At 39.2% G+C, this 23921-nt stretch overlaps 1 protein-coding gene and 1 long non-coding RNA gene across 2 annotated transcripts; one reads left to right on the forward strand and one right to left on the reverse strand.

Moving 5' to 3' along the window:
* Positions 1 to 376: 376 nt before the first annotated feature.
* Positions 377 to 17804, reverse strand: LOC134331662 (uncharacterized). The gene is made up of 3 exons (XR_010015143.1): positions 17688 to 17804; positions 14460 to 14552; positions 377 to 423 (listed from the first exon to the last, which is right to left on the reverse strand). It is a non-coding gene; the product is annotated as an uncharacterized LOC134331662 (long non-coding RNA).
* LOC134331661 (complement factor H-like) lies at positions 13876 to 23921 on the forward strand. Its single transcript, XM_063013159.1, has 5 exons — positions 13876 to 13961; positions 14171 to 14276; positions 17711 to 17787; positions 18779 to 18884; positions 22083 to 23921. The coding sequence occupies exons 1-5, from the start codon at positions 13892 to 13894 to the stop codon at positions 22234 to 22236; spliced, it is 513 nt and encodes a 170-aa protein (XP_062869229.1). The 5' UTR covers positions 13876 to 13891; the 3' UTR covers positions 22237 to 23921.

Raw genomic sequence — 23921 nt, forward strand, 5'->3', positions numbered from 1 at the left:
TTGCCTCCCTATCTCTCCTTTCCACCCTCATTCTTGCTTCCTGGTCTCTCAACTCCTCTTGCTCTCGCTTTTCCTCTCTCTTTCTTGTCTCTTTCTGGCTGGGGTTTCCATGCTTCTCGAGGATGGTGAAGCTTTAGCAGCATCCTGGCCAGATGAGGAAATAAGGGTCAGTGGGCTAATCGATGGCCTCCCACCTATTGCCTCATCCATATTAGCATACCATTTTTAGGATGCTGCTGTTGCTTCACCACTCTCTGTACTCACCCCAGGAGGTGGACACTTAAGTTCCTACAAGATTCATAAACACAGTACAAGGACATTTTACTGAAGATCTTACCAAGAAAAACAAAGCTTACTTTGTATTTTTGCTTGAGGTTCTCCCACTTCTTCTTTACATATGTCGGGGTCTCCAACACAAAGGCTCTACAACATAATGCACATAACAGTTATTAACGTATAGAGCATGCACTGCTTCAAAAAAGTTTAGTCATTAAAAGTTTTTAATGCTTTGAAAAGTTAGTAAAAGTTGAATACTAAAACATGTCTTTATACCACCCTTTGGAATTAATAGTATGCATAAGATGAAACACAAATTTTGTGTTACGTCAAACAAACAGTTACTTACTCAAACCCTCGAACCGCTGCATTTCGTTTTCCAGGGAAAAGGGCCTGGTTGGATACTCTCCACCGAATAAGCCTTTTAGTGTCCTCATCAGACACTGCAATATTAAACTTTAGTTTTAAAAGGGATGGCTAATGTGACTGTGTAGCAACAATCATGAATACAACAATCATGAATATTTAGCCTCAACAACCACAAAGCTAGATATATTTACCTTCCTAAAGATAGATTGGCCTATCACCAGCATTACAGATAAAATTAAATGAATCTATAGATAGATAGATCACTTTATTAATCCCATAGGGAAGTTCAGTTACTACAGCAGCTCAATATACTGTACGTACTGTATATTAATGCCAAGTACTATAGTATGCAAGTATTACAGTATGCAAGTATTAAAGTATGCAAGTATTAAAATACAAAAGTATTAAGTACACAAGTAATGTTGTACAACACTATGTAGTTAAATAAATAGAATAAAAAGTAGTATATTGATTTTATTGTCCTACCAGAATAACAAGATGTAAACTAAATGAACATGGGTAGTATGCAAATCTACCAGCACCAACGTTAATCCTGAATATTTAACCTATCACATGTTTAACCTTGCGTTATCGGATTATATTTCTTGAGTACACAACAATAAGCTTGGCTGGTTTAAAAACTCCCAGGTAATGTGGATAACAATTTTAAAATCAGACAAAATTAATTCTGTCGTTTTCCATAAAGCTAATCATAACGTTATTTAGGGTTGTACGCAATAATAACATTTTTATTTTGTTTATCTTACTTACACTTGTAAACAGTAATATTCTTGCGTACTATTGAGTATGGAAGTATGCGATTTCGGATGCAGCTAACGTGGCACTTGTTCATTGGCATGTCCCCTTTCGAGGGCCAATTAGGGTATCCACTCCCCTGTTCCCAGAGCATGAAGCAGACATCTGCATTTTCTCTATGCAAAGCTTTGTCAAGTGCTGCAAGAGAGTCTCTTGAACGCTCAAAACATCCTTCGATCCACCACTGCCTTCATAACGGCTGCCCCCAACTGGAAGAGGTGCTTGTGCCCTTCTCTTTGCCCAGGGCAACAAATCTGGATGTTCAGTAAATGTCTTCCTCTGAAGTCGAAGAAGTTGAGACCCAGATACATGGGACCATTTAAAATCATTAAAGTGGTCAATTCAGTAGCTTATACCCTCCAGCTACTTTGGGCCGATAGAATCAAACCAACTTTCCAGGTATCGCATCTCAAGCCAGTACTGTGCTGCTCCTTGAGGCTGAGTCATTATTCCTGGTTGGTAGGGTAGTCAGCCAGTGAGCATTCTCCCTTGCTATTTGTTCAAAAAGATATCTGTTCTAAGTCATCCTAGGCATTTGTAGCATCAGTTAAACAAGTCCTAACAGCCAACTCACAGTCTATTATCTCGCACTCTCGCATTCTAGTTTACTCCTTTTGGAAATAAGCTATCTTCAACTGCGTGGACCGAGCTGGCCATGGTCACAGTTCCACCCAGCACTCTTTTCCATTAGCTGTAATTAGGTCAGCAAGTGAATCTTGAAGCACTTAACAATAGACTTCTTGACTTCTTCTCCTCAATCAAGCAAACAGTGAGCCAGGCTGCTCTTTAGCTTAGACTGTAGATGCTCATCATTGATCCTCTACAGCAAGTATTGAATTCTGCCCCACATGATCTGTATTACTGCTACTGCTGTTGTTGTTGTTATTATTATCTCACTAATTTATTCATAGTGGCCTTTGGTTCTATTGTTAATTACATTTTATAGAATTAGAAGTCTTGAACAGTCTAGTTTAGGGTTCATGAAACAATTAGTTTTGCCTCCCAAAATTTGTTTGTTGGGTGATGATAGACAGTAGTCTTTCTATAAAGTCAAAATTACCCCAGTTTTATATCTTAACTAGTACCACTTGAGTTTGGAAGAGTAAGTCCACTACAATGATTTAATTATAATCTCAAGAATCAGCAAATTAAGATAAACAATGGAATGGTTCTGAAATACTTTAAAAATTAGTAAAGTGCTTAGTAAACACTTTTGATTGTTGCATCTACAAATGCAAGTTAAGACTGCCTAAGATGAAGCCATATATCAAAAACATCAAATAAAATGAAAAGAAATGTAACCTATAATGAAAAAGTAAAAAGGGGCAGAGATGGCTACCAGTGTCAAAACAAAAAGAACAATGAAAAACGCAGAATAAATTAACCCGACCACAGTAAGAGCATGCCTACGGCTAACAACACAGCAACACAAGACAGTGAAAGACAGTAAAACGCTGGGGAACCAGCGGTTTACAACTAATCTAAGAGAAATATGCTAGTTTCGAAAAAATTCAAAGCAGGGCCTCGAGCTAAATGATGACAGTAAATTTAAAAGGAAGGCAGAAGGAAGAATCACGCATGGCAAGGAATGACTGCAGACTTCAGAGGAGGTCATAGCTAAAATGCTAAAGTTACAAATACAACTCCAAGCTTGAGGCGAGAAAATGTGAGGATCGATGGAGTCCCGGAGGAAGTGGAGAGGCACTTTGATTCAGCTGAGACGTTTGTGAAAATGATGCTCAGAGAAATTTTCGAGATACTCCCCATGCATGACCCGAATGGGCCTACTGTGGTTTAGTGCCACAGCCACCATCCAGCACTCGACCAAGATCAATTGGGGTGAAATTTTTAAGCTACAGAACAAAAGAGGAAAAAGTGAAACTCACATGGTACAAAAAAGGTTTCACATGGATAAACAGCAAAATACATTTTGACCACGAATATGCTACAGGGATTGTCAAGAACTGGATGAAGTATACAGAAAAAGGGAGAGCTCTGAAAAACAAAGACAAAATTCTGTACCTTATATCCTGCCAAACTAAAAGTTTATTATGAAGATGGTCCCATTGCATATGAAACAGAGGAAGAGGTGACAAAGGATATGATGGTGGCATGACTGAACAGCCAGAAAAACTTTTGGATGAGATCTGCGAACTTTAAGGTGAAATTAATTGCAAATGTCAGTCAAATATCAGAAAAACAGTGCAAAAAAGACACAGAATGTATAACAGTAGGAATTATTGTGCCTAATAGTTACTGAAGTCGAGAATAAAACCTGCCAGATGCCATTGGAGACATCCATTGGGGACCTTCCTAAATGGTCTACTGCCTGAGGCTTTCCCCAAGAGTCCACCTACTCAGACTTAGTTACGATCTTTTACGGGATCTCTGTCTATCAAAACCTCTAAGTTTTGCCTGTTCACTGTTTGTGTTTACAGCAATGTTTGCTGTGTGCATTACCAAGCTGGAGCACTGGCTCTACTGTGTTGAGGTGGAAAGGGGAGTCACACACACTTATACGTAATGGGCGCACATGCCACCTAATTCAGATGTAAAAATAATTTCATACTATGTTAATGGTTTTAATGGTGTTCATCATATAAAGCAGGTCACAGACGTGGTGTAGCCATATTAATTTCAAATACACTGACATACACTGATCAGCCATAACATTAAAACCACCTCCTTGTTTCTACACTCACTGTCCATTTTATCAGCTCCACTTACCATATAGAATCACTTTGTAGTTCTACAATTACTGACTGTAGTCCATCTGTTTCTCTGCATGCTTTGTTAGCCCCCTTTCCCCCTGTTCTTCAATGGTCAGGACCCCCACAGGGCCACGCCAGAGTAGGTATTATTTGAGTGGTGGATCATTCTCACTACTGCAGTGACACTGTCATGGTGATGGTGTGTTAGTGTGTGTTGTGCTGGTATGAGACAGACACAGCAGCGCTGCAGTAGTTTTCAAACACCTCACTGTCACTGCTGGACTGAGAATAGTCCACCAACCAAAAATATCCAGCCAACAGCGCCCCATGGGCAGCGTCCTGTGACCACTGATGAAGGCCTAGAAGATGACCAACTCAAACAGCAGCAATAGATGTGCTATCGTCTCTGACTTTACATCTACAAGGTGGACCAACTAGGTTGGAGTGTCTAATAGAGTGGACAGTGAGTGGACACAGTATTTAAAAACTCCATCAGCATTGCTGTGTCTGATCCACTCATACCAGCACAACACACACTAACACACCACCACCATGTCATTGTCACTGCAGTGCTGAGAATGATCCACCACCCAAATAATACCTGCTCTGTGGTGGTCCTGTGGGGGTCCTGATCATTGAAGAACAGGGTAAAAGCAGGCAAAAAAAAAGTATGTAGAGAAACAGATGGACTACAGTCAGTAATTGTAGAACTACAAAGTGATTCTATATGATAAGTGGAGCTGATAATGTACACTGAGTGTAGAAACTGTGGTCATAATGTTATGCCTCATCTGTGTATGAACACTTAACTGACACTAAGGATAGATGGCAGGTATGTAATTATTACTGTGAAAATTAATATGCTACAGGGATTGTCAAGAACTGGATGAAGTATACAGAAAAAGGGAGAGCTCTGAAAAACAAAGACAAAATTCTGTACCTTATATCCTGCCAAACTAAAAGTTTATTATGAAGATGGTCCCATTGCATATGAAACAGAGGAAGAGGTGACAAAGGATATGATGGTGGCGTGACTGAACAGCCAGAAAAACTTTTGGATGAGATCTGCGAACTTTAAGGTGAAATTAATTGCAAATGTCAGTCAAATATCAGAAAAACAGTGCAAAAAGGACACAGAATGTATAACAGCAGGAATTAAATGGTCTACTGCCTGAGGCTTTCCCCAAGAGTCCACCTACTCAGACTTAGTTACAATCTTTTACGGGATCTCTGTCTATCAAAACCTCTAAGTTTTGCCTGTTCACTGTTTGTTCACTGTCCTGACCATTGAAGAACAGGGTAAAAGCAGGCTGAAAAAAGTATGTAGAGAAACAGATGGACTACAGTCAGTAATTGTAGAACTACAAAGTGATTCTATATGGTAAGTGGAGCTGATAATGGACATTGAGTGTAGAAACTGTGGTCATAATGTTATGCCTCATTTGTGTATGAACACTTAACTGACACTAAGGATAGATGGCTGGTATGTAATTATTACTGTGAAAATTAAGGGGTAATGGTATTGAATGTGTACTCTTCATCAGGTTTTTTTATGGCTAAAACTTAAAGGGAATAGCGATATGGGGGGATGCTAAATTTGGAATAAACTTAGATCTGGGTGGGAATTGAACCAAAGCCCTTGCAAAAAATTAAATATGATGATGAATGAGCTGGGACTGAGACATCTGGAGTAAACTATACTCCAGTCTACTAGAGAATACACTACGTTATAATTTTCAACGAATTTAACAGAATTAAAGACTGTAGCACTGGAACAATAGACTTATCTGACATTACCTCTATCTACATATCAGTAATTTTAGAAAAGAAATTTAGATTGATCTTTTGACACTTTCATTCAAATGATATACACCATTTATAATTACCCATGAGCAAAAATTTAAATAAACAGGGACCTCTCAAGAACTCTGGAGCGAGGCACAAAGCAGGTGGCCCCAATCTCTCCTCTTCAGTTTGCCTAGTTTATCAAACAACCAGACAATACCAAGTCAGTCAATCAAAAGCTAGAATAAGGTACACCACCATACAACTGGGTTAACAGACAAATCTACAGTCTAAAGTCTGCACACTCCTTTCACCTTCTCCACGGTTTATTACGTTACATTCTCATTCTTTTTTCATCTACACACAATCACCAATAATTACACAGTGAAAACAAGGTTTAGAAAATATGCAATTTTATTTTACTGACAAAAATGGTTTATTCAGGGGTTACATATCTGTACACACCCTTAGCTTAATACTCGGTTGATGCACCTTTGGCAGCAATTACAACTTTAAGGCATCTTGGGAAAGAAGCTACAAGCTTGGCACACTTGTTTCTGGACATTTTTGCCCATTTCTCTTGGCATATCCTTGCAAGCTCCGTCAGGTTGGATGGGGAGGGTCATTTTCAGCTCCTTCCACAGACGTTTGATTGGATTCAGGTCTGGGCTCTAACTGGGCCACTCAAGGGCATTCACAGACTTTCTCTGAAGCCACTCCTTTGTTCTCTTGGCTTTGTGCTTCAGGTCGTTGTCATGTTGAAAGGTAAACCTTCACCCCAGTCTGAGGTCCAGAGCGCTCTGAAGCAGGTTTTCTTCAATGATCTCGGTGTACTTAGCTGCATTCATCTTTCCCTCTATCAGGACTAGTGGCCCCGGTCCCACTGCTGAAAAAAATCCACACATCATGATGCTGCCACCGCCATGCTTCACAGTAGGGATGGCATTAGCCAGGTGATGAGCGATGCCTGGTTTCCTCCAGACATGACGCTTGGTATTCAGGCCAAAAAAGTTTAATTTTGGTTTCATCAGACCAGAGAATCTTGTTTCTCATGGTTTGAGAGTCCTCTAGGTGCCTTTTGGCAAACTCCAAGCAGGCTGTCATGTGCCTTTTAGTAAGAAGTGGCTTCTGTCTGGCCACTGTACCATAAAGGCGTGATTTGTGTAGTGCTGCCTGGATGGTTGATCTTCTGTTCTCCCATCTCCACAAGAATACAGGTTCCTGCTCACCTCTTCCGTCTTCCCCAATCGCTCAGTTTGGCAAGGCGGCCCGGTCTATGAAGATTTTTGGTAGTTTCTTCTACCATTTACGAATGATGGTGGCCACTATGCTCTTTGGGACCTGTAAAGCTGCAGAAATGTTTCTGTACCATTCTCCAGATTTATGCCTTAACACAATCCTGTTTTTGAGGTCTGCAGATAATTTATTTGACCCCATGGCTTGGAGTTTGCTCTGATATGCAGTGTTAACTGTGGGACCTTATAAAGGCAGGTGTTGGCAATCCCCAGTCATGTCCAATCAATTTAATTTACCACAGGTGTACTCTAATTAAATTGTAGAAACATCTCAAGCAGCTACATGATGTATATATATATATACATACATATACTAGATGGTGAATCTACAGCACCATCTTATGGTTAAATTAGGTAAGTACATAACTTACTTTAAACAATTTCTGCTATAGCCCTGAATAGCAGAAGACAAGTAGCAGGGTAGCCACATAATAAGAATAATAACAAAACCCTCATATATCCAGTTTTTGCTACCAAGGGTTGCTAGGTAAAAGCAAGTTAAATAGCAACGTGAAATGTATTTACAACTCAAAATCAGAAAAAGTTGGGACAGCATGGAAAATGCAAATAAGTGACACAGCCCCATACCATGACAGACCCTGGCTTTTGGACTTGCTGATAACAGTCTGGATGGTCCTTTTCGTCTTTGGTCTGGAGCACACGGCGTCCATTTTTTCCAAAAAAAAAAAAAAAAATCACCTGGAATGCTGATTCATCTGACCACAATATATGTTTCCACTCTGTGGTGGTCCATCCTAGATGCCTCCAAGCAAAGTAGTCGACGTCGCTTCTGGACATGGTTAACATAAGGCTTCTTTTTTACACAGTAAAGTTTTAAGTAGCATTTGTGCATGTACAGTGGGGCCAAAAAGTATTTAGTCAGCCACTGATTGTGCAAGTTCTCCTACTTAGAAAGATGAGAGAGGTCTGTAGGTACACTTCATCATAGGTACACTTCAACTATGAGAGACAAAATGAGAAAAAATCCAGGAAATCACATTGTAGGATTTTTAAAGAATTTATTTGTAAATTATGGTGGAAAATAAGTATTTGGTCAATAACAAAAGTAACACTCAATACTTTGTAACATAACATTTGTTGGCAATGACAGAGGTCAAACGTTTCCTGTAAGGTTTGCACACACTGTAGCTGGTATTTTGGCCCATTCCTCCATGCAAATCTCCTCTAGAGCAGTGATGTTTTGGGGCTGTCGCTGGGCAACACAGACTTTCAACTCCCTAGGCCACTCCAGGACCTTGAAATGCTTTTTACGGAGCCACTCCTTCGTTGCCCGAGCAGTGTGTTTGGGATCATTGTCATGCTGGAAGACCCAGCCACGTTCCATCTTCAATGCTCTCACTGATGGAAGGAGGTTTTGGCTTAAAATCTCACGATACATGGCCCTGTTCATTCTTCCCTTAACACGGATCAGTCGTCCTGTCCCCTTTGCAGAAAAACAGCCCCAAAGCATGATGTTTCCACCCCCATGCTTCACAGTAGGTATGGTGTTCTTGGGATGCAACTCAGCATTCTTCTTCCTCCAAACACGACGAGTTGAGTTTTTACCAAAAAGTTCCATTTTGGTTTAATCTGACCACATGATATTCTCCCAATCCTCTTCTGGATCATCCATATGTTCTCTGGCAAACTCCAGCAAGGGGACACGCCTGGCACTGCAGGATTTGCGTCCCTCTTGGCGTAGTGTGTTACCGATGGTAGCCTTTGTTACTTTGGTCCCAGCTCTCTGCAGGTCATTCATCAGGTCCCTCCGTGTAGTTCTGGGATTTTTGCTGACCGTTCTCATGATCATTTTGACCCCACGGGATGAGATCTTGCGTGGGGCCCCAGATCGAGGGAGATTATCAGTGGTCTTGTATGTCTTCCATTTTCTTACAATTGCTCCCACAGTTGATTTATTCACACCAACCTGCTTGCCTATTGTAGATTCACTCTTCCCAGCCTGGTGCAGGTCTACAATTTTCTTCCTGGTGTCCTTCGACAGCTCTTTGGTCTTGGCCATGGTTGAGTTTGGAGTCTGACTGTTTGAGGCTGTGGACAGGTGTCTTTTATACAGATAGCGTGGTCAAACAGGTGCCATTAATACAGGTAACGAGTGGAGGACAGAAGAGCTTCTTAAAGAAGAAGTTACAGGTCTGTGAGAGCCAGAAATCTTGCTTGTTTGTGGGTGACCAAATACTTATTTTCCACCATAATTTACAAATAAATTCTTTAAAAATCCTACAATGTGATTTCCTGGATTTTTTTTTTCTCATTTTGTCTCTCATAGTTGAAGTGTACCTATGATGAAAATTACAGACCTCTCTCATCTTTCTAAGTAGGAGAACTTGCACAATCAGTGGCTGACTAAATACTTTTTGGCCCCACTGTAACTTCATATTGTAGTGCTTGACAAAGGTTTGCCCACGTCGTCACCCATGTCGTTATATCAGCTATTGTTGAGTGGCAGTTCTTGATGCAGTGCCATCTAAGGGATGGAATCAGCTTCAGCTTGCGCCCTTGGCCTTTACACACTGAAATTCCTCATGATTACTTGAATGGTTTAATAATTTTATGCACTGTAGAGGGAGAAATATGCAAATTCATTTCAATCTTTCTTTAAGGTTAATTGTTTGTAAACATTTCATTAATTTTCAAATCCGAATTTCTGTAAGAACCCACTTCACCCAATTGAAGGCCTTCTCAGCATCTAGGGAGATAATGACCTCTGGACTCACAGTGGTGTTAGGTGAATAAACCACATTAGCCAACTGACAAATATTAGAAAGTGAGTGATGGTTCTTGATAAAACCTGTTTGGTCTTCTGAGATTATCTTGGCAAGAGAGATCCCCAGACAGGATGCTAGAATCTTAGCCAAAATTTTCATGTCTACATTCAACAGGGAGATGGGACGGTATGATCCACACTGGGTAGGATCCTTGTCTTTTTTTAAGAAGAAGCGAAATGATCTTGTGACAGAGTCTTTTCCAGAGGCTCCGTAAATACCTCTAAAAGAAGTGGAGTAAGCTTATCTTTAATTTTCTATGGGATAACTGCCAGGGCCTGGGGTCTTACCAGTCTGTGTTGCCATAATGGCATCATTAATCTCTTCTTGCCCCATAACTCCAAGTTTTCAACTTCTTCTGGATCAAGGGTAGGTATTTCTAAATTGTTTAAAAAACATTCCATGTCCGTAGTATCTGAGGGGAATTCCGAGGTATAGAGAGAGGAGTAGAATTGATTTCCTTTGGATTGTTTGTTATACTGTATTTTGGTATGTATCTCTTATCTGGGGAATAAGTCTTGATGCAGCTTGGCGCTTCAGCTGATGAGCCATTAATCGACTAGCCGTGTCACTATATTCATAATAGATTGCGTGAGTCCTATGAATTAATTGTTCTGCATGATTGGTGAATGAAACATTAAATTTTGCTTGTAAATCAATCCGGTTTTTATATAGTTCAGCAGTAGGTGTCTCAGAGTATTGTTTATCCAGATCCTAAATGGATTGGGAGAGAGCCTGCATGTCCCTCCTATATCTTTTAGTGACATGTGAAGTGTATAATATTATCTGGCCTTTGAGGTAGGCTTTAAGGATGTCCCAAAGTAACGAATGGGATACCAACTTTTTTGTGTTAGTTTCTAAGAATATGTCAATGTTAGTTGATACAAAGCTACAGAATTTCTCACTAGAAATCAGAAGGGGGTTAAGTCTCCATGGAGGATGCTTTCTGATGTTTACAGGAAAACACAGGTCCAGTATGACTGGCGAATGATCTGATATAACTACAGCAGTGTATGTAATCTGCCTAATCATTGGAATAAGCAAACTATCTACAAAGAAATAATCAAGTCTAGAGAAAGTATAATGGGTATGAGAAAAGGAGAACTGTTTAGCCACTGGGTTTAAGAATCTCCAAGGATCCACGTAGCAATTTTGTTGCATGAACAATGAAAAGGCCTTTGCCATACCAGATCTATCAAGTAGTGGATCAATAACACAGTTCAAATCGCCAGAGAAGATCAGTTGATGTGTATTCAAATTGGGTATTAATGACAGAACTTTGTTTGCAAAGCAAGCGTCATTCCAATTTGGGGCATAGACATTTACTAAAACAGCTGGTTTCTGGAAAAGAGATCCGGAAACAATAATAAAGTGGCTATTAGGGTCACTTATTATATCAGATGGAGTGAACTGTATTATTTTAGATATTAGTATTGCCACCCCTCTGGACCTACTGTTGAATCTGGAATGAAAAATCTGATTAACCCATGATTTACTGTTATGATCTTCCAATTGTAGGTGTGTCTCTTATAAAAGTAATATATCAGCTTTTAGTTGTTTTAAATGAGGAAAAATTTTTTGTTCATTTAACTAGACCATTAAGCCCTCATTCCAGGTCAAAAATCTCACAGGATGGCCTCCATCCAATGCACCCATAGTAACCATATCATAGGACCTACCATATAAAACAGTGCATGTGTACAAGCTGCATATAAGAACACATAATTTAAAAAAGGGCATAGACCAATAGCAACAATAAGGAAAAATAAGCTGCCATGGTAATTCCCTGATTAATCTCCCACCCCCTCATAAGAAACAAACAAAACAATTAACCCCAAAAACCTAAGCTTCATCCAAAATCACATACTTCCATACTGAACAGTACGCTAAAGCAGTGTGCGAGAACGGTTATTATACATGTATACCAGTGGCGGCTGCTGGTCTTTCAAAGAGGGGAAGCTCATTGTCGGCTTACATCATAAAATTTTTCAATTTATTTATATATAAATGTATAAATTCTCCCCTTTGTTAGTTTTCAAGAAAATGGCATGAAATGGGTTGCAGTTTGTCTTCCGACTTCACTCGCAAAATCCGCGATGGTACTAAAGCTCCCAGCGACAGCTGTCAATCAAAACGGGATTCAGCCTTTTGACTGATCCTCCAATCATCTTGCATAAGCTCAGCGTCCAGACCCGCCCACAGCCCCATTCGCTCAGCTCAGCGTCTGGGGCGGGACAAAATCGTGGCATTTATCCAATGACCGGCGAGTTTCGAAGTCCCGCCCATGCAGCCCCATAGAAGCAAAGAGACGCTCAGCGTCTGCGGGTAAATGCGTTGACGCTCCGGGAATGTATGAGTTAAGTTAACAAAATCGAGTCGATTTGTGATAAGTAGCTGATTCTGAACGAACTCGTCTTCAAGATGAACGTGTTCTAACGCATTTGTAGTCAATGAAATGTTAACACAACTGTACATATTTGACCATTTAATTTTTGACATTTTAGGGGAAGCTGAGCTTCCCTTGCAGTCTTAGAGAAATCGCCACTGATGTATACATTCTATACATGTATGCTTATCTTTTTAAGGATAGAAGCTAGAAAGCACAAACTAAAAATAAAAGGAGAAGAAGAGTGCAAACACTAAGCAATAGCATATTGCTGTAACATTGTTAGACATTGTTAATGAAGATCAGCAGTGCAACCATTAAACACAAGTTCCACAGGAAAGGTTCTGCTGAAGGCTACTTAGCTGTAGCATGAGCAACTAAACTAAAAGTCATTGCTCTTCTTGCTCACTGCATCCCCAGCATGAGTAGTACAATTCTTTGTCTGCTTCTGGAGTACCTTTATGGAACACCTGGAGCCGAGCGGGATACAGGAGGCCAAACGTGACTCCCTTCCCATAGAACAGAGATTTTACCTTCCTAAACACTGCTTGTTTTTCCTCAGTTCAGTGCTAAAATTTTCATGAAAGAACACATGATGTCCACGGGTGAAAGTTCCTGCTTCTGTCTACTGGTAATGCGATGTCTGTCCTGAAAGTAGTGGAAAAGGACCAAAAATTTGCATGTTCTCCCCGTGTCTGCTTGGGTTTTGTCTGGTTTCCTCCCACAGTCCAAAGGCATACAGTAAGGTTAATTGGAGATACTAAACATGTACCTAGGTAAGACAGTGTGTGTGTATGCGTGTGTGTCATCAGCTTTTTTATTTAACAGCACTGTTCATGTTAATTTGCCACTGTCTCAGCTTTTTTGAAATCTGTTTAGGCATCAAATTTGAAATTAGCATATAATTAGAAAAGGTGAATAGGGTAAAATATTAAATATCGTTTCTCTCTGCTGTTTATAATTAAATGCTTTTAATTATAATCAGTGCTTTCTATTTGTCATTTTCATTTTACCTAAAGTTCTAACATTTTTGGAATTAAGTTTACATGTTTGTGTCAAACATATTTTAGAACCTATTGCGAAACCTTTTTTATTCCCATCACACATTAGCCTACTTACTCTTAAAAATAAATAAAAAAAACATTTTGTAATCTGCCCTTTGCTCTTGAATATTTGCAAACACATGCTGAATACCAACCAACTACCTTATGTACATGCTTATGTAACTATTCCAGTTATTCATCCAGTTATTTACAGTGTCAAATACATTTTAATACAACTATTACCATTGCTATTTGTGAATGGCCAGTATTATTTTTACTATTACATTTTATTTGGTTGAAACAGCACTACAAATGTATGCTTCATCTTTGGTTAATGATTAACTAGGAACCATCATTGATCAACTGTATTCCATAGAGTCAAAAGATCACAAAAACTGAATGGTGAAGCTGAGTGTAGGGCAGGGAAATGCATGTGGCTGTAGAATTCCTAATTCTTACCCTTTGGGTATTTCCCTTTACCTTAGCACAAAATCAGGGTAAGATGAATATGACCACAGAGCTTTTTTTTATTTATTGTGGTTTTTAAAATTACTGACTGCAAGGACTTGCAGTACTAAAGTAAAACTGTGTAGGTGTTTATTAGGATCATTGAAATATTCTTCCTTTTTTTTTTTACAAAGCTAGCTTGGATAAAAGTATCAAATATTCATTAAGTAAAAATAAAATCTTAATTTTATTTTCACAGAAAAGAATTGTGGTCATCCAGGAGACACACCAGATGGAAACTTCAGACTCATACGGGGTACAGAGTTTGTGTTTGGAGCTACAGTGGAATATACTTGTAATATAGGGTAAGTGTCTTTATTGGGCAGGTTTTTTTTTATAACAATTATACCATAGATAATATGCTCTATTAACAGTAATTTTGGATGGAGTGACATTTATGGCAATTACTTATTTATACATTACAAAACACGATATCTCATTTTTTTAAAAACAAAATCAAGAATAAATTGAAAATATAATATACATACATAAAATAGGTCTCGCAATGTATTTGTGCCCTGTCCAAGATGCGTTACTGCACTGTGCCTTGTGATTCCAGGAAAAATGGACAGACTGCAACCCTGACCAGGAGAAAGTGGTATTAAAACATGAAAATGTAATGAATAAAATAAATCAAATGATATAAATTACAAAATTTGTCTTTAAGGCCGCTCAGGTGGCGCAGCAGTAAAAACACGCTCTGCCATCTGGCTGGGCTGGGCAGCCACATGAACGATTGGCTGTTGTTCAGGGTGGGATGAGCCGGACCAGAGTTGGGGAATAATGCTCTCCATGCACAAAGCTGATCCGCATATAACCTCGCTTCGTGCAGGTCAAAAGAGGCAGTAGGTACTGAGCATGTGTCGGCGGGGGCGTGTGTCAGTTGCGAAGCTCCTCAGTCGGCAGTGGAGGGTAGTATCGGTAGAGGTGAAGCATAATGCAATCAGGGTAATTGAGTTGCTAAAACACATTTCCTGAAATTTCCTCTCCTTTAACACTAAACCCAAAATATAAGCTACTTTCACAAACTCTAAACTTTAAAACATTGCAAAACACTGTGCTTTTAGCATTTAAGACATCTTTATTCAGGAATTTTGGAAATTTTTGTATATATGAAAACATATACAGTGTATCACAAAAGTGAGTACACCCCTCACATTTCTGCAGATATTTAAGTATATCTTTTCATGGGACAACACTGACAAAATTACACTTTGACACAATGAAAAGTAGTCTGTGTGCAGCTTATATAACAGTGTAAATTTATTCTTCCCTCAAAATAACTCAATATACAGCCATTAATGTCTAAACCACCAGCAACAAAAGTGAGTACACCCCTTAGTGAAAGTTCCTGAAGTGTCAATATTTTGTGTGGCCACCATTATTTCCCAGAACTGCCTTAACTCTCCTGGGCATGGAGTTTACCAGAGCTTCACAGGTTGCCACTGGAATGCTTTTCCACTCCTCCATGATGACATCACGGAGCTGGCGGATATTCGAGACTTTGCGCTCCTCCACCTTCCGCTTGAGGATGCCCCAAAGATGTTCTATTGGGTTTAGGTCTGGAGACATGCTTGGCCAGTCCATCACCTTTACCCTCAGCCTCTTCAATAAAGCAGTGGTCGTCTTAGAGGTGTGTTTGGGGTTATTATCATGCTGAAACACTGCCCTGCAACCCAGTTTCCGGAGGGAGGGGATCATGCTCTGCTTCAGTATTTCACAGTACATATTGGAGTTCATGTGTCCCTCAATGAAATGTAACTCCCCAACACCTGCTGCACTCATGCAGCCCCAGACCATGGCATTCCCACCACCATGCTTGACTGTAGGCATGACACACTTATCTTTGTACTCCTCACCTGATTGCCGCCACACATGCTTGAGACCATCTGAACCAAACAAATTAATCTTGGTCTCATCAGACCATAGGACATGGTTCCAGTAATCCATGTCCTTTGTTGACATGTCTTCAGCAAACTGTTTTCGGGCTTTCTTGTGTAGAGACTTCAGAAGAGGCTTCCTTCTGGGGTGACAGCCATGCAGACCAATTTGATGTAGTGTGCGGCGTATGGTCTGAGCACTGACAGGCTGACCCCCCACCTTTTCAATCTCTGCAGCAATGCTGACAGCACTCCTGCGCCTATCTTTCAAAGACAGCAGTTGGTTGTGACGCTGAGCATGTGCACTCAGCTTCTTTGGACGACCAACGCGAGGTCTGTTCTGAGTGAACCCTGCTCTTTTAAAACGCTGGATGATCTTGGCCACTGTGCTGCAGCTCAGTTTCAGGGTGTTGGCAATCTTCTTGTAGCCTTGGCCATCTTCATGTAGTGCAACAATTCGTCTTTTAAGATCCTCAGAGAGTTCTTTGCCATGAGGTGCCATGTTGGAACTTTCAGTGACCAGTATGAGAGAGTGTGAGAGCTGTACTACTAAATTGAACACACCTGCTCCCTATGCACACCTGAGACCTAGTAACACTAACAAATCACATGACATTTTGGAGGGAAATGACAAGCAGTGCTCAATTTGGACATTTAGGGGTGTAGTCTCTTAGGGGTGTACTCACTTTTGTTGCCGGTGGTTTAGACATTAATGGCTGTATATTGAGTTATTTTGAGTTATATAAGCTGCACACAGACTACTTTTCATTGTGTCAAAGTGTCATTTTGTCAGTGTTGTCCCATGAAAAGATATACTTAAATATCTGCAGAAATGTGAGGGGTGTACTCACTTTTGTGATACACTGTATGTATACTGATGTATGTCAATGTCAATCATTCATTCTGCCTCAGGGTCATGCTTCTGGGCTGTGTCAGGCCACAGGACCTCATCTACATCACAGACAATATTCTCCCTATCTAGACAACGGAAAAAATTTGCATGCCGAATCCAGGCTTGAAAAGAACCCACTCTAATGTCATCACATGCTGCATACATTGCCTGAAGTAGACTTTTTTGTGGAAAGCACACATTTATGAAACGGAGGTTATTGATAAACCACTCATATTTTTTGACCACGGTAAAAGCTCTTATTGTCCCGAACAACAACATACACAGGGTGGTGCTTTCTCAGCTCAGGATCCCCCTCTCAAGTCAAAGCAATGCATCTTGTAGACCATCCAGAAATGTTAGATGCAGAACCCCATTGCTCAGAAATGACACATATATTTGAACTGACTTTTATCCTGTATGTGTTGTGTTTAATCTTTGTGGCATGTGTGTGCCTTTTTGGCATCAAAGTGCAGTACCACACAAAATGTGTGTTACTAGGAGAAAATGGTTTAAGGTTGTGTGAAAAGAGTGATTAATTCATTAAAAAAAGTTTTGGAAGTTGACAGATGTGTTCCAAGTAGGGACTTAAGTGTTTTAGCAATTCATAAAAACTGTAATATAGCCAGACTAGTCACATATACACACACAAATAATATCCATATTCACAGTTAGGACATTAAAGCAACCAGAGCTTTAAAGGTCCTTAGATACAGTGAGAGGAATGCAGGAGTAAAAAAAACATTATCAACTGGAATTAAAAAGACAGTACTGGAACATAAGGTCGTCAACACTTAGGGCCGGTTAGCGTCTCTGTCCAGGGTGTTCCTGCCCTAAGCCCAGTATTTGTTTTTTTGTTTTTTACAGTGGAGCAGGACACACCATGACCCTGACAAGAATATTATATAATTATATAATAATGTATAGTATGTTTAGCTTTTACTTACTTTTCATTATTTGTTTTTAATAGGTTTGAAATGGCCAGCAGTGTAAGTCATCGTAACTGCCACACAGAAGGTTGGGATAATGCTGTCCCTCTCTGTAAAAGTAAGAAATAATAATAATTTAACAATAATTTGTTATAACACAAGCTACATCTAGACCAGGATTTTCAATTATACTGAAATACAGAGGACCAGTGGTGAGGCACAGTGAACAAAGAAAACTCAACATCAAACTAATTCTGCAACCAAGTGCCATAGCTAACAGAAGTTATACTGTATACTGCAATGAGAAAGGGTTGAAAATGAGAATGGAGTACACTTGTTCTAAAGTGCATAAAAAATGACCAATTAGTTGTAAATATTTTGGATGTTTTTATATTAACTGAGTTATTGTTGACGCATTAGTCTTGGACATTTTAACTACTCATACAGCACTGGACATTTTGATTCAGAAACTCAGATAAGCACTGGTAAGTTTGTTTGCTTGTTTGGGTTTTAGAAGACAATTTGTTTTTACTAATAAATTAGGGAATCAGCTAAATGTAAAATTGTGCATAAGTTTTAACATACTGTAAATTGATAAAACACCAAAAAGACTGCTGTTTTGTCTGCTCAACCTCATTTCATTTATTAATAAACATCCATTCCTGCATTTCAGGCCTGTAACACATTCCAAAAAAAGTTGGGACAGTAAAGCATTTACCACTTTGTAATATTGAGGACAGGTCAGGACTGCAGGCAGGCCAGTCCAGTACCCGTACCCATTTCTTCTGCAGCCATGCCTTTGTAATGTGTGCAGCATGTGGTTTTGCATTGTCTTGTTGAAAAATGCATGGACGTCCCTGGAAAAGATGACGTGAAGGCAGCATATGTTGCTTTAAGATCTGAATGTACTTTTCTGCACTAATGCTGCCATCAGAGAAGTGTAAATGACCTTTGCCAAAGGCACTGACACTAATGACTTTACTAATGTAAAACTGTGTAGGTGTTTTTTAGGATCATTAAAATATTCTTCTTATTTTTACAAAACCAGCTTGAATAAAAGTATCAAATATTCATTAGGTAAAAATAAAATCTTAATTTTATTTTCACAGAAAAGAATTGTGGTCATCCAGGAGACACACCAGATGGAAACTTCAGACTCATACAGGGTACAGAGTTTGTGTTTGGAGCTACAGTGGAATATACTTGTAATATAGGGTAAGTGTCTTTATTGGGCAGGTGTTTTTTATACAATTATACATGACCAGTTATGTTGAGACCTCTTCACCATCTTTTAGTGAGACTAAATCCAGCTTCGTCCAAATATCAACATTCATGAGGCCTCTCCATGGGTTTTAGTTTAAATGTGACACATCATGACAGACCTCATGTCGTTGTATACATGTGCTGCTTTACATACAATACAGTATTTGATACGACTGCTCTTGTTCTTGGTCGTCCTCACTTACCTCCTCACTCGTTACCTCTGACACGCTCTCCTCTTCCTCTTCTGTTGTTGCCCTCCATTGCTAAAGTTGCAACACAGCTCAGAAATTCCACGTGTATTTGAACTGACTTTTATCCTGTGTTTGTTGTGTTTAATCTTTGTGGCATGTGTGTGCCTTTTTGGCATCAAAGTGCAGTACCACGCAAAATGTGTGTTACTAGGAGAAAATGGTTTAAGGTTGTGTGAAAAGAGTGCGCCAAACTAGTCACATATACACACACAAATAATATCCATATTCACAGTTAGGACATTAAAGCAACCAGAGCTTTAAAGGCCATTAAATACAGTTAGAGGAATGCAGGACATCACCAACTGGAATTAAAAAGACAGTACTGGAACATGAGGCCATAAACACATAAGGCTGGCTTGTTTTTTTTAATGTTCTGAAACCTTGACTAGTATACATAATGCCATAGACTCCATGATGCTCCAAAAGATTTTAAATAAAAGTCTGGCTGGTTCTGCAATGAAGCCATTATTAAAAACATCCAAATCCACATTTAAATGAACTAAGAAATAAGACACTTCAGACTCTCCATTGTCTTTTTGTGTTTTTCTGCTTTAGTTTTCTGTTGAAATATTTTCCATTAAGATACTGACACTAAAAGCTTGTTAATTGGACTAATTGTTCCACAAAGTTGAATCAGTTCATCTGGACACAAGTTTGTTGTAGAGATACGTTTCGCCACTCAATCCAAGTGACTTCTTCAGTCTGAGTTTGTGGTGAATACCCCAACCTTATATTCAGCCGATTTGCATACCGACCGATCACCGCCCATTGCATAACAATGGACCAAAGCCATCATTAATCTTGGTAGCATGGTGATGGTGCTAATTGACTTGTTTTTTCATATCCTAGTCAGTTTGACTATAACCAGCATTCCCACTGCCATTCTAGACTTCACTTTACCACCAGTTTCTGCCGTACTTAACTTCCCAAATATAAAAAGGAGTTCGCCGGCTCAACATTGTGCTAGGTTGACCCAGCATGTGCCTTAGGTAACCCACATTTCTAGTTCCCCATGGGTGGGGTGGCGATTGCTTTTTGTCTGGAACCTACTCTTAGACTTTACCATTAAGAGTGATCCTGACAGGAGCACAGCTCCAGATGGTATCACTCCTGAGTTCAAATTTAAAAACACACCAACAAATTAACATAAATGCATCAGCAAATTTAAATATTTATAATATTTAAATATTTTTTAAATATTTTAAACAAAACAGTAAACAGTTCATTATGGCTAACTAAGCCTGCTAAATAAATAATAGAGATGCATTCAGTTATCTTTAAGCTCTTCTTGTTAATGGTAAGCATAAGAGTTCTACCTTATATACTACCTACAGGGATGGACTGGCCATCGGGAGGGTCGGGAGTTTTCCCGGTGGGCCGCTCTGTATGTGGGCCGCTGAGAGAGTGAAAAATAAATTCTGTTTTAAATATTCCTGAATAATAATCCTGAAGTGTGCATTGGCCCACCACAGTATCCTCACTGCATGTCCATTGGCCAATCACAGAAATGTCCCTCCCCCAGGATAAACCGTAATCACAACCACCAGTACAAAAACTATGAATGAGTGCAAGATGGAGAAATGGTCGAAAAAGCGTAAAGGAGGTGCAGAAAAAGCCCGTGATAAAAAACAGAAAAAGCTGCAAGCAGATGCAGAAAAGTGCAGGAAACTGGACAACCTGTTTGGCAGTGAGGAACTACAGCACAGCCAAAGAGCAGAAAAGGAAAAGTTAGTGTTCAGTGACTCTGCTTCGTTAGTGGGCCTATCTCAAATGTCGCCTATGCCCTACTTAGGGTACTTCCTAACCGTACAAAACATTTATTTTAACAGTCACTAATGATTAATAAGTAGTTATCTAAGCTACTGTTGGATACCAGGGGCTTTAAACCAGCCGTTTTAAGGACGATTTCTGTAAAAGTTCTATGATGTCATGTCCAACATAGTGCACTACATAGGGCGGTGGATATAATTTGAGATGGTACCATTAGTCTCTGCTCTTCAGAAAAAGTAAACACTATCTTGTCCTCTATAATACAGAAAGGAAAACGCAGCTGTTCAGGACATTTTTAGAGTGATTATGTTCATAGCGCACATGGTTCATTTCCCTTGTCAACATATAAAGTATTTATTTCTTTGCTCATCAGAGCAATGCACTAATTTGGAACAAACATGAATCACGTGTGAATAAAAGTGCGAAAAAAGCATATTTACCAGTGTTAAAGGTTTAATGAAAGAAAGGTTTAATTTTATTTCTTGCGGTTTAATGAGACCGGATGGGGAAATCCAATAGAACCATTTAAGAAATTGTAAATTTTATGTGTGTGATAGATGGATAGAACTATTAATCCCAAAGGAAAGTGTTGGAAATATATATATATATATATATTTGTTTGTAGTTATTTTTTTAATATTTTAATTTTTATTATAGTGAGTTATTAACTTTAGTGGTAAGATAGATGAAAACTATTAATATCAATCATCTAACATTTGATTAGGGGGTGATATGTGTGGCGCAATGTGCTTGTAGTGGGCTGGTCAAGAAAAAAGTCCAGGGCTGAATTTTGTTCCCAGTCCAGCCCTGACTACCTATATACTGGGGCATGATGCAACATCTAATTTTAAATCATTTTTGTAATCAAATTATGTTACAGGCATATCCACATGTGCAGATTTTAATATGCAATCAAGATGCATTGACTATGTCTGGGGGGAGGGGATGGTGAAGCCCTACAATACAAAAACGCCAGGGTGTTCCTGCCCTAAACCCAGTATTTGTTTATTTATTAATTTTTTTTAACAGTGGAGCAGGACACACCATGGCCCTGACAAGAATATTACATAATTATATAATAATGTATTTTACTTACTTTTACTTACTTTTCATTATTTGTTTTTAATAGGTATGTAATGGCCAGCAGTGTAAGTCATCGTAACTGCCGCACAGAAGGTTGGGATAATGTTGTCCCTCTCTGTAAAGGTAAGAAAATAGTCATTTGTTTTCACCCTTGCTTTGATAATTTAACAATAATTTGTTATAACACAAGCTACATCTAGACCAGGATTTTCAATTATACTGAAATATCGAGGACCAGTGGTGAGGCACAGTGAACAAAGAAAACTCAACACCAAACTGATTCTGGGCCCAAGTACTATGGCTAATGAGGCCAGTCCAGACCAGGAACTCATGTTTGGCCCTCTCCAACCATGCCTGTACTCCTTGGAGGCAAGCTTAACTGGATGGATCCATCTGCAAGCAGCCTCTGGAAGACCACAGAGCTGGTGTGGAACTGGGTCTTCTCGAGCTTGATGTAAAGGTGGTTTTCCAGAAGCATGTATGTACCTGGTGTGTGCCACATGCTTGTCTAGATTCGTCTGGATTCTCCTAGTCAGGTGTTGAACTAAACAAAAGATATACACCGATCAGGCATAACATTATGACCACCTCCTTGTTTCTACACTCACTGTCCATGTTATCAGCTCCACTTACCATATAGAAGCACTTTGTAGTTCTACAATTACTGACTGTAGTCCATACGTTTCTCTACATACTTTGTTAGCCTGCGTTCTTCAATGGCCAGGACCTCCACAGGACCACTACAGAGTAGGTACTATTTAGGTGGTGGATCATTCTCAGCACTGCAGTGACACTGACATGGTGTTGGTGTTAGTGTGTGTTGTGCTGGTATTAGTGGATAAGACACAGCAGCACTGATGGAGTTTTTAAACACCTCACTGTCACTGCTGGACTGAGAAGGGTCCACCAACCGAAAATATCCATCCAACAGTGTCCTGTGACCACTGATGAAGGTCTAGAAGATGAGCAACTCAAACAGCAGCAATAGATGAGCGATCGTCTCTGACTTTACATCTACAAGGTGGACCAACCAGGTAGGAGTGTCTAATAGAGTGGACACGGCATTTATTGTAATTGTACATAGAACTACAAAGTTCTTCTATATGGTAAGTGGAGCTGGACAGTAAGTGTAGAAACAAGGAGATGGTTTTAATGTTATGGCTATCGGTGTATACTGCAATAAGGAAGGGTTGAGAATGAGAATGGAGTACACTTGTTCTAAAGTGCATAGGTATTCTTTGTACTTTGTAGTAGTTAAAATGTGTATTTTTTTTTTTTTAAATGACCATTTTTTTCCAATCCAATGTTTTGGATGTTTTTATATTAACTGAGTTATTGTTCACACATTAGTCTTGGACATTTTAACTACTCATACAGCACTGGACATTTTGATTTAGAAACTCAGGTAAGCACTGGTATGTTTTTTTTTTGGTGTTGTTTTTTTTTGTTTGTTTTTAGGTTTTAGAAGACAATTTGTTTTTACTTATAAATTAAAGAATCAGATAAATTGATAAAACACCAAAAAGACCTCTATATTATCTTTTAGAAATGCTAGAAAACGTAAATTATGTAACTTTGTCTTGGAGAAGTAGAATGCCAGCCTCCTGATATACCTCATGGGACTATTTCTAACCCCAAGTCAGCATACAAGTTAAATGAAGTGTTAAAATATACATGTGACTCTTTCTACAAACCCAAACCTGGAATCATTCAATGCACTAAATATGAGTGGAGTATATATCCAGAGTGTCAAGGTAATGTGCCTTTCTTTTATGTCCTGTTTACCTTAAACTTTATAAAATATAACTACAGCAATACTACAACCCCAAATCAGAAAAAGTTGGGACAGCACTGAAAATGTAAATAATAAAAAACACAAAGTTTC

This window comes from Trichomycterus rosablanca, chromosome 17 (assembly GCF_030014385.1).
Source record: "Trichomycterus rosablanca isolate fTriRos1 chromosome 17, fTriRos1.hap1, whole genome shotgun sequence".
NCBI lineage: Eukaryota > Metazoa > Chordata > Actinopteri > Siluriformes > Trichomycteridae > Trichomycterus > Trichomycterus rosablanca.

Bases quoted from the DNA above. Each gene is read 5' to 3' on its own strand.
- LOC134331661 (XM_063013159.1), top strand. From the start codon at position 13,892: ATGCATGTGGCTGTAGAATTCCTAATTCTTACCCTTTGGGTATTTCCC. The intron at 17,788-18,778 runs GTAAGAAATAAT...TTATTTTCACAG, and splicing joins TGCTGTCCCTCTCTGTAAAA to AAAAGAATTGTGGTCATCCA. The intron at 18,885-22,082 runs GTAAGTGTCTTT...TGTTTTTAATAG, and splicing joins GAATATACTTGTAATATAGG to GTATGTAATGGCCAGCAGTG.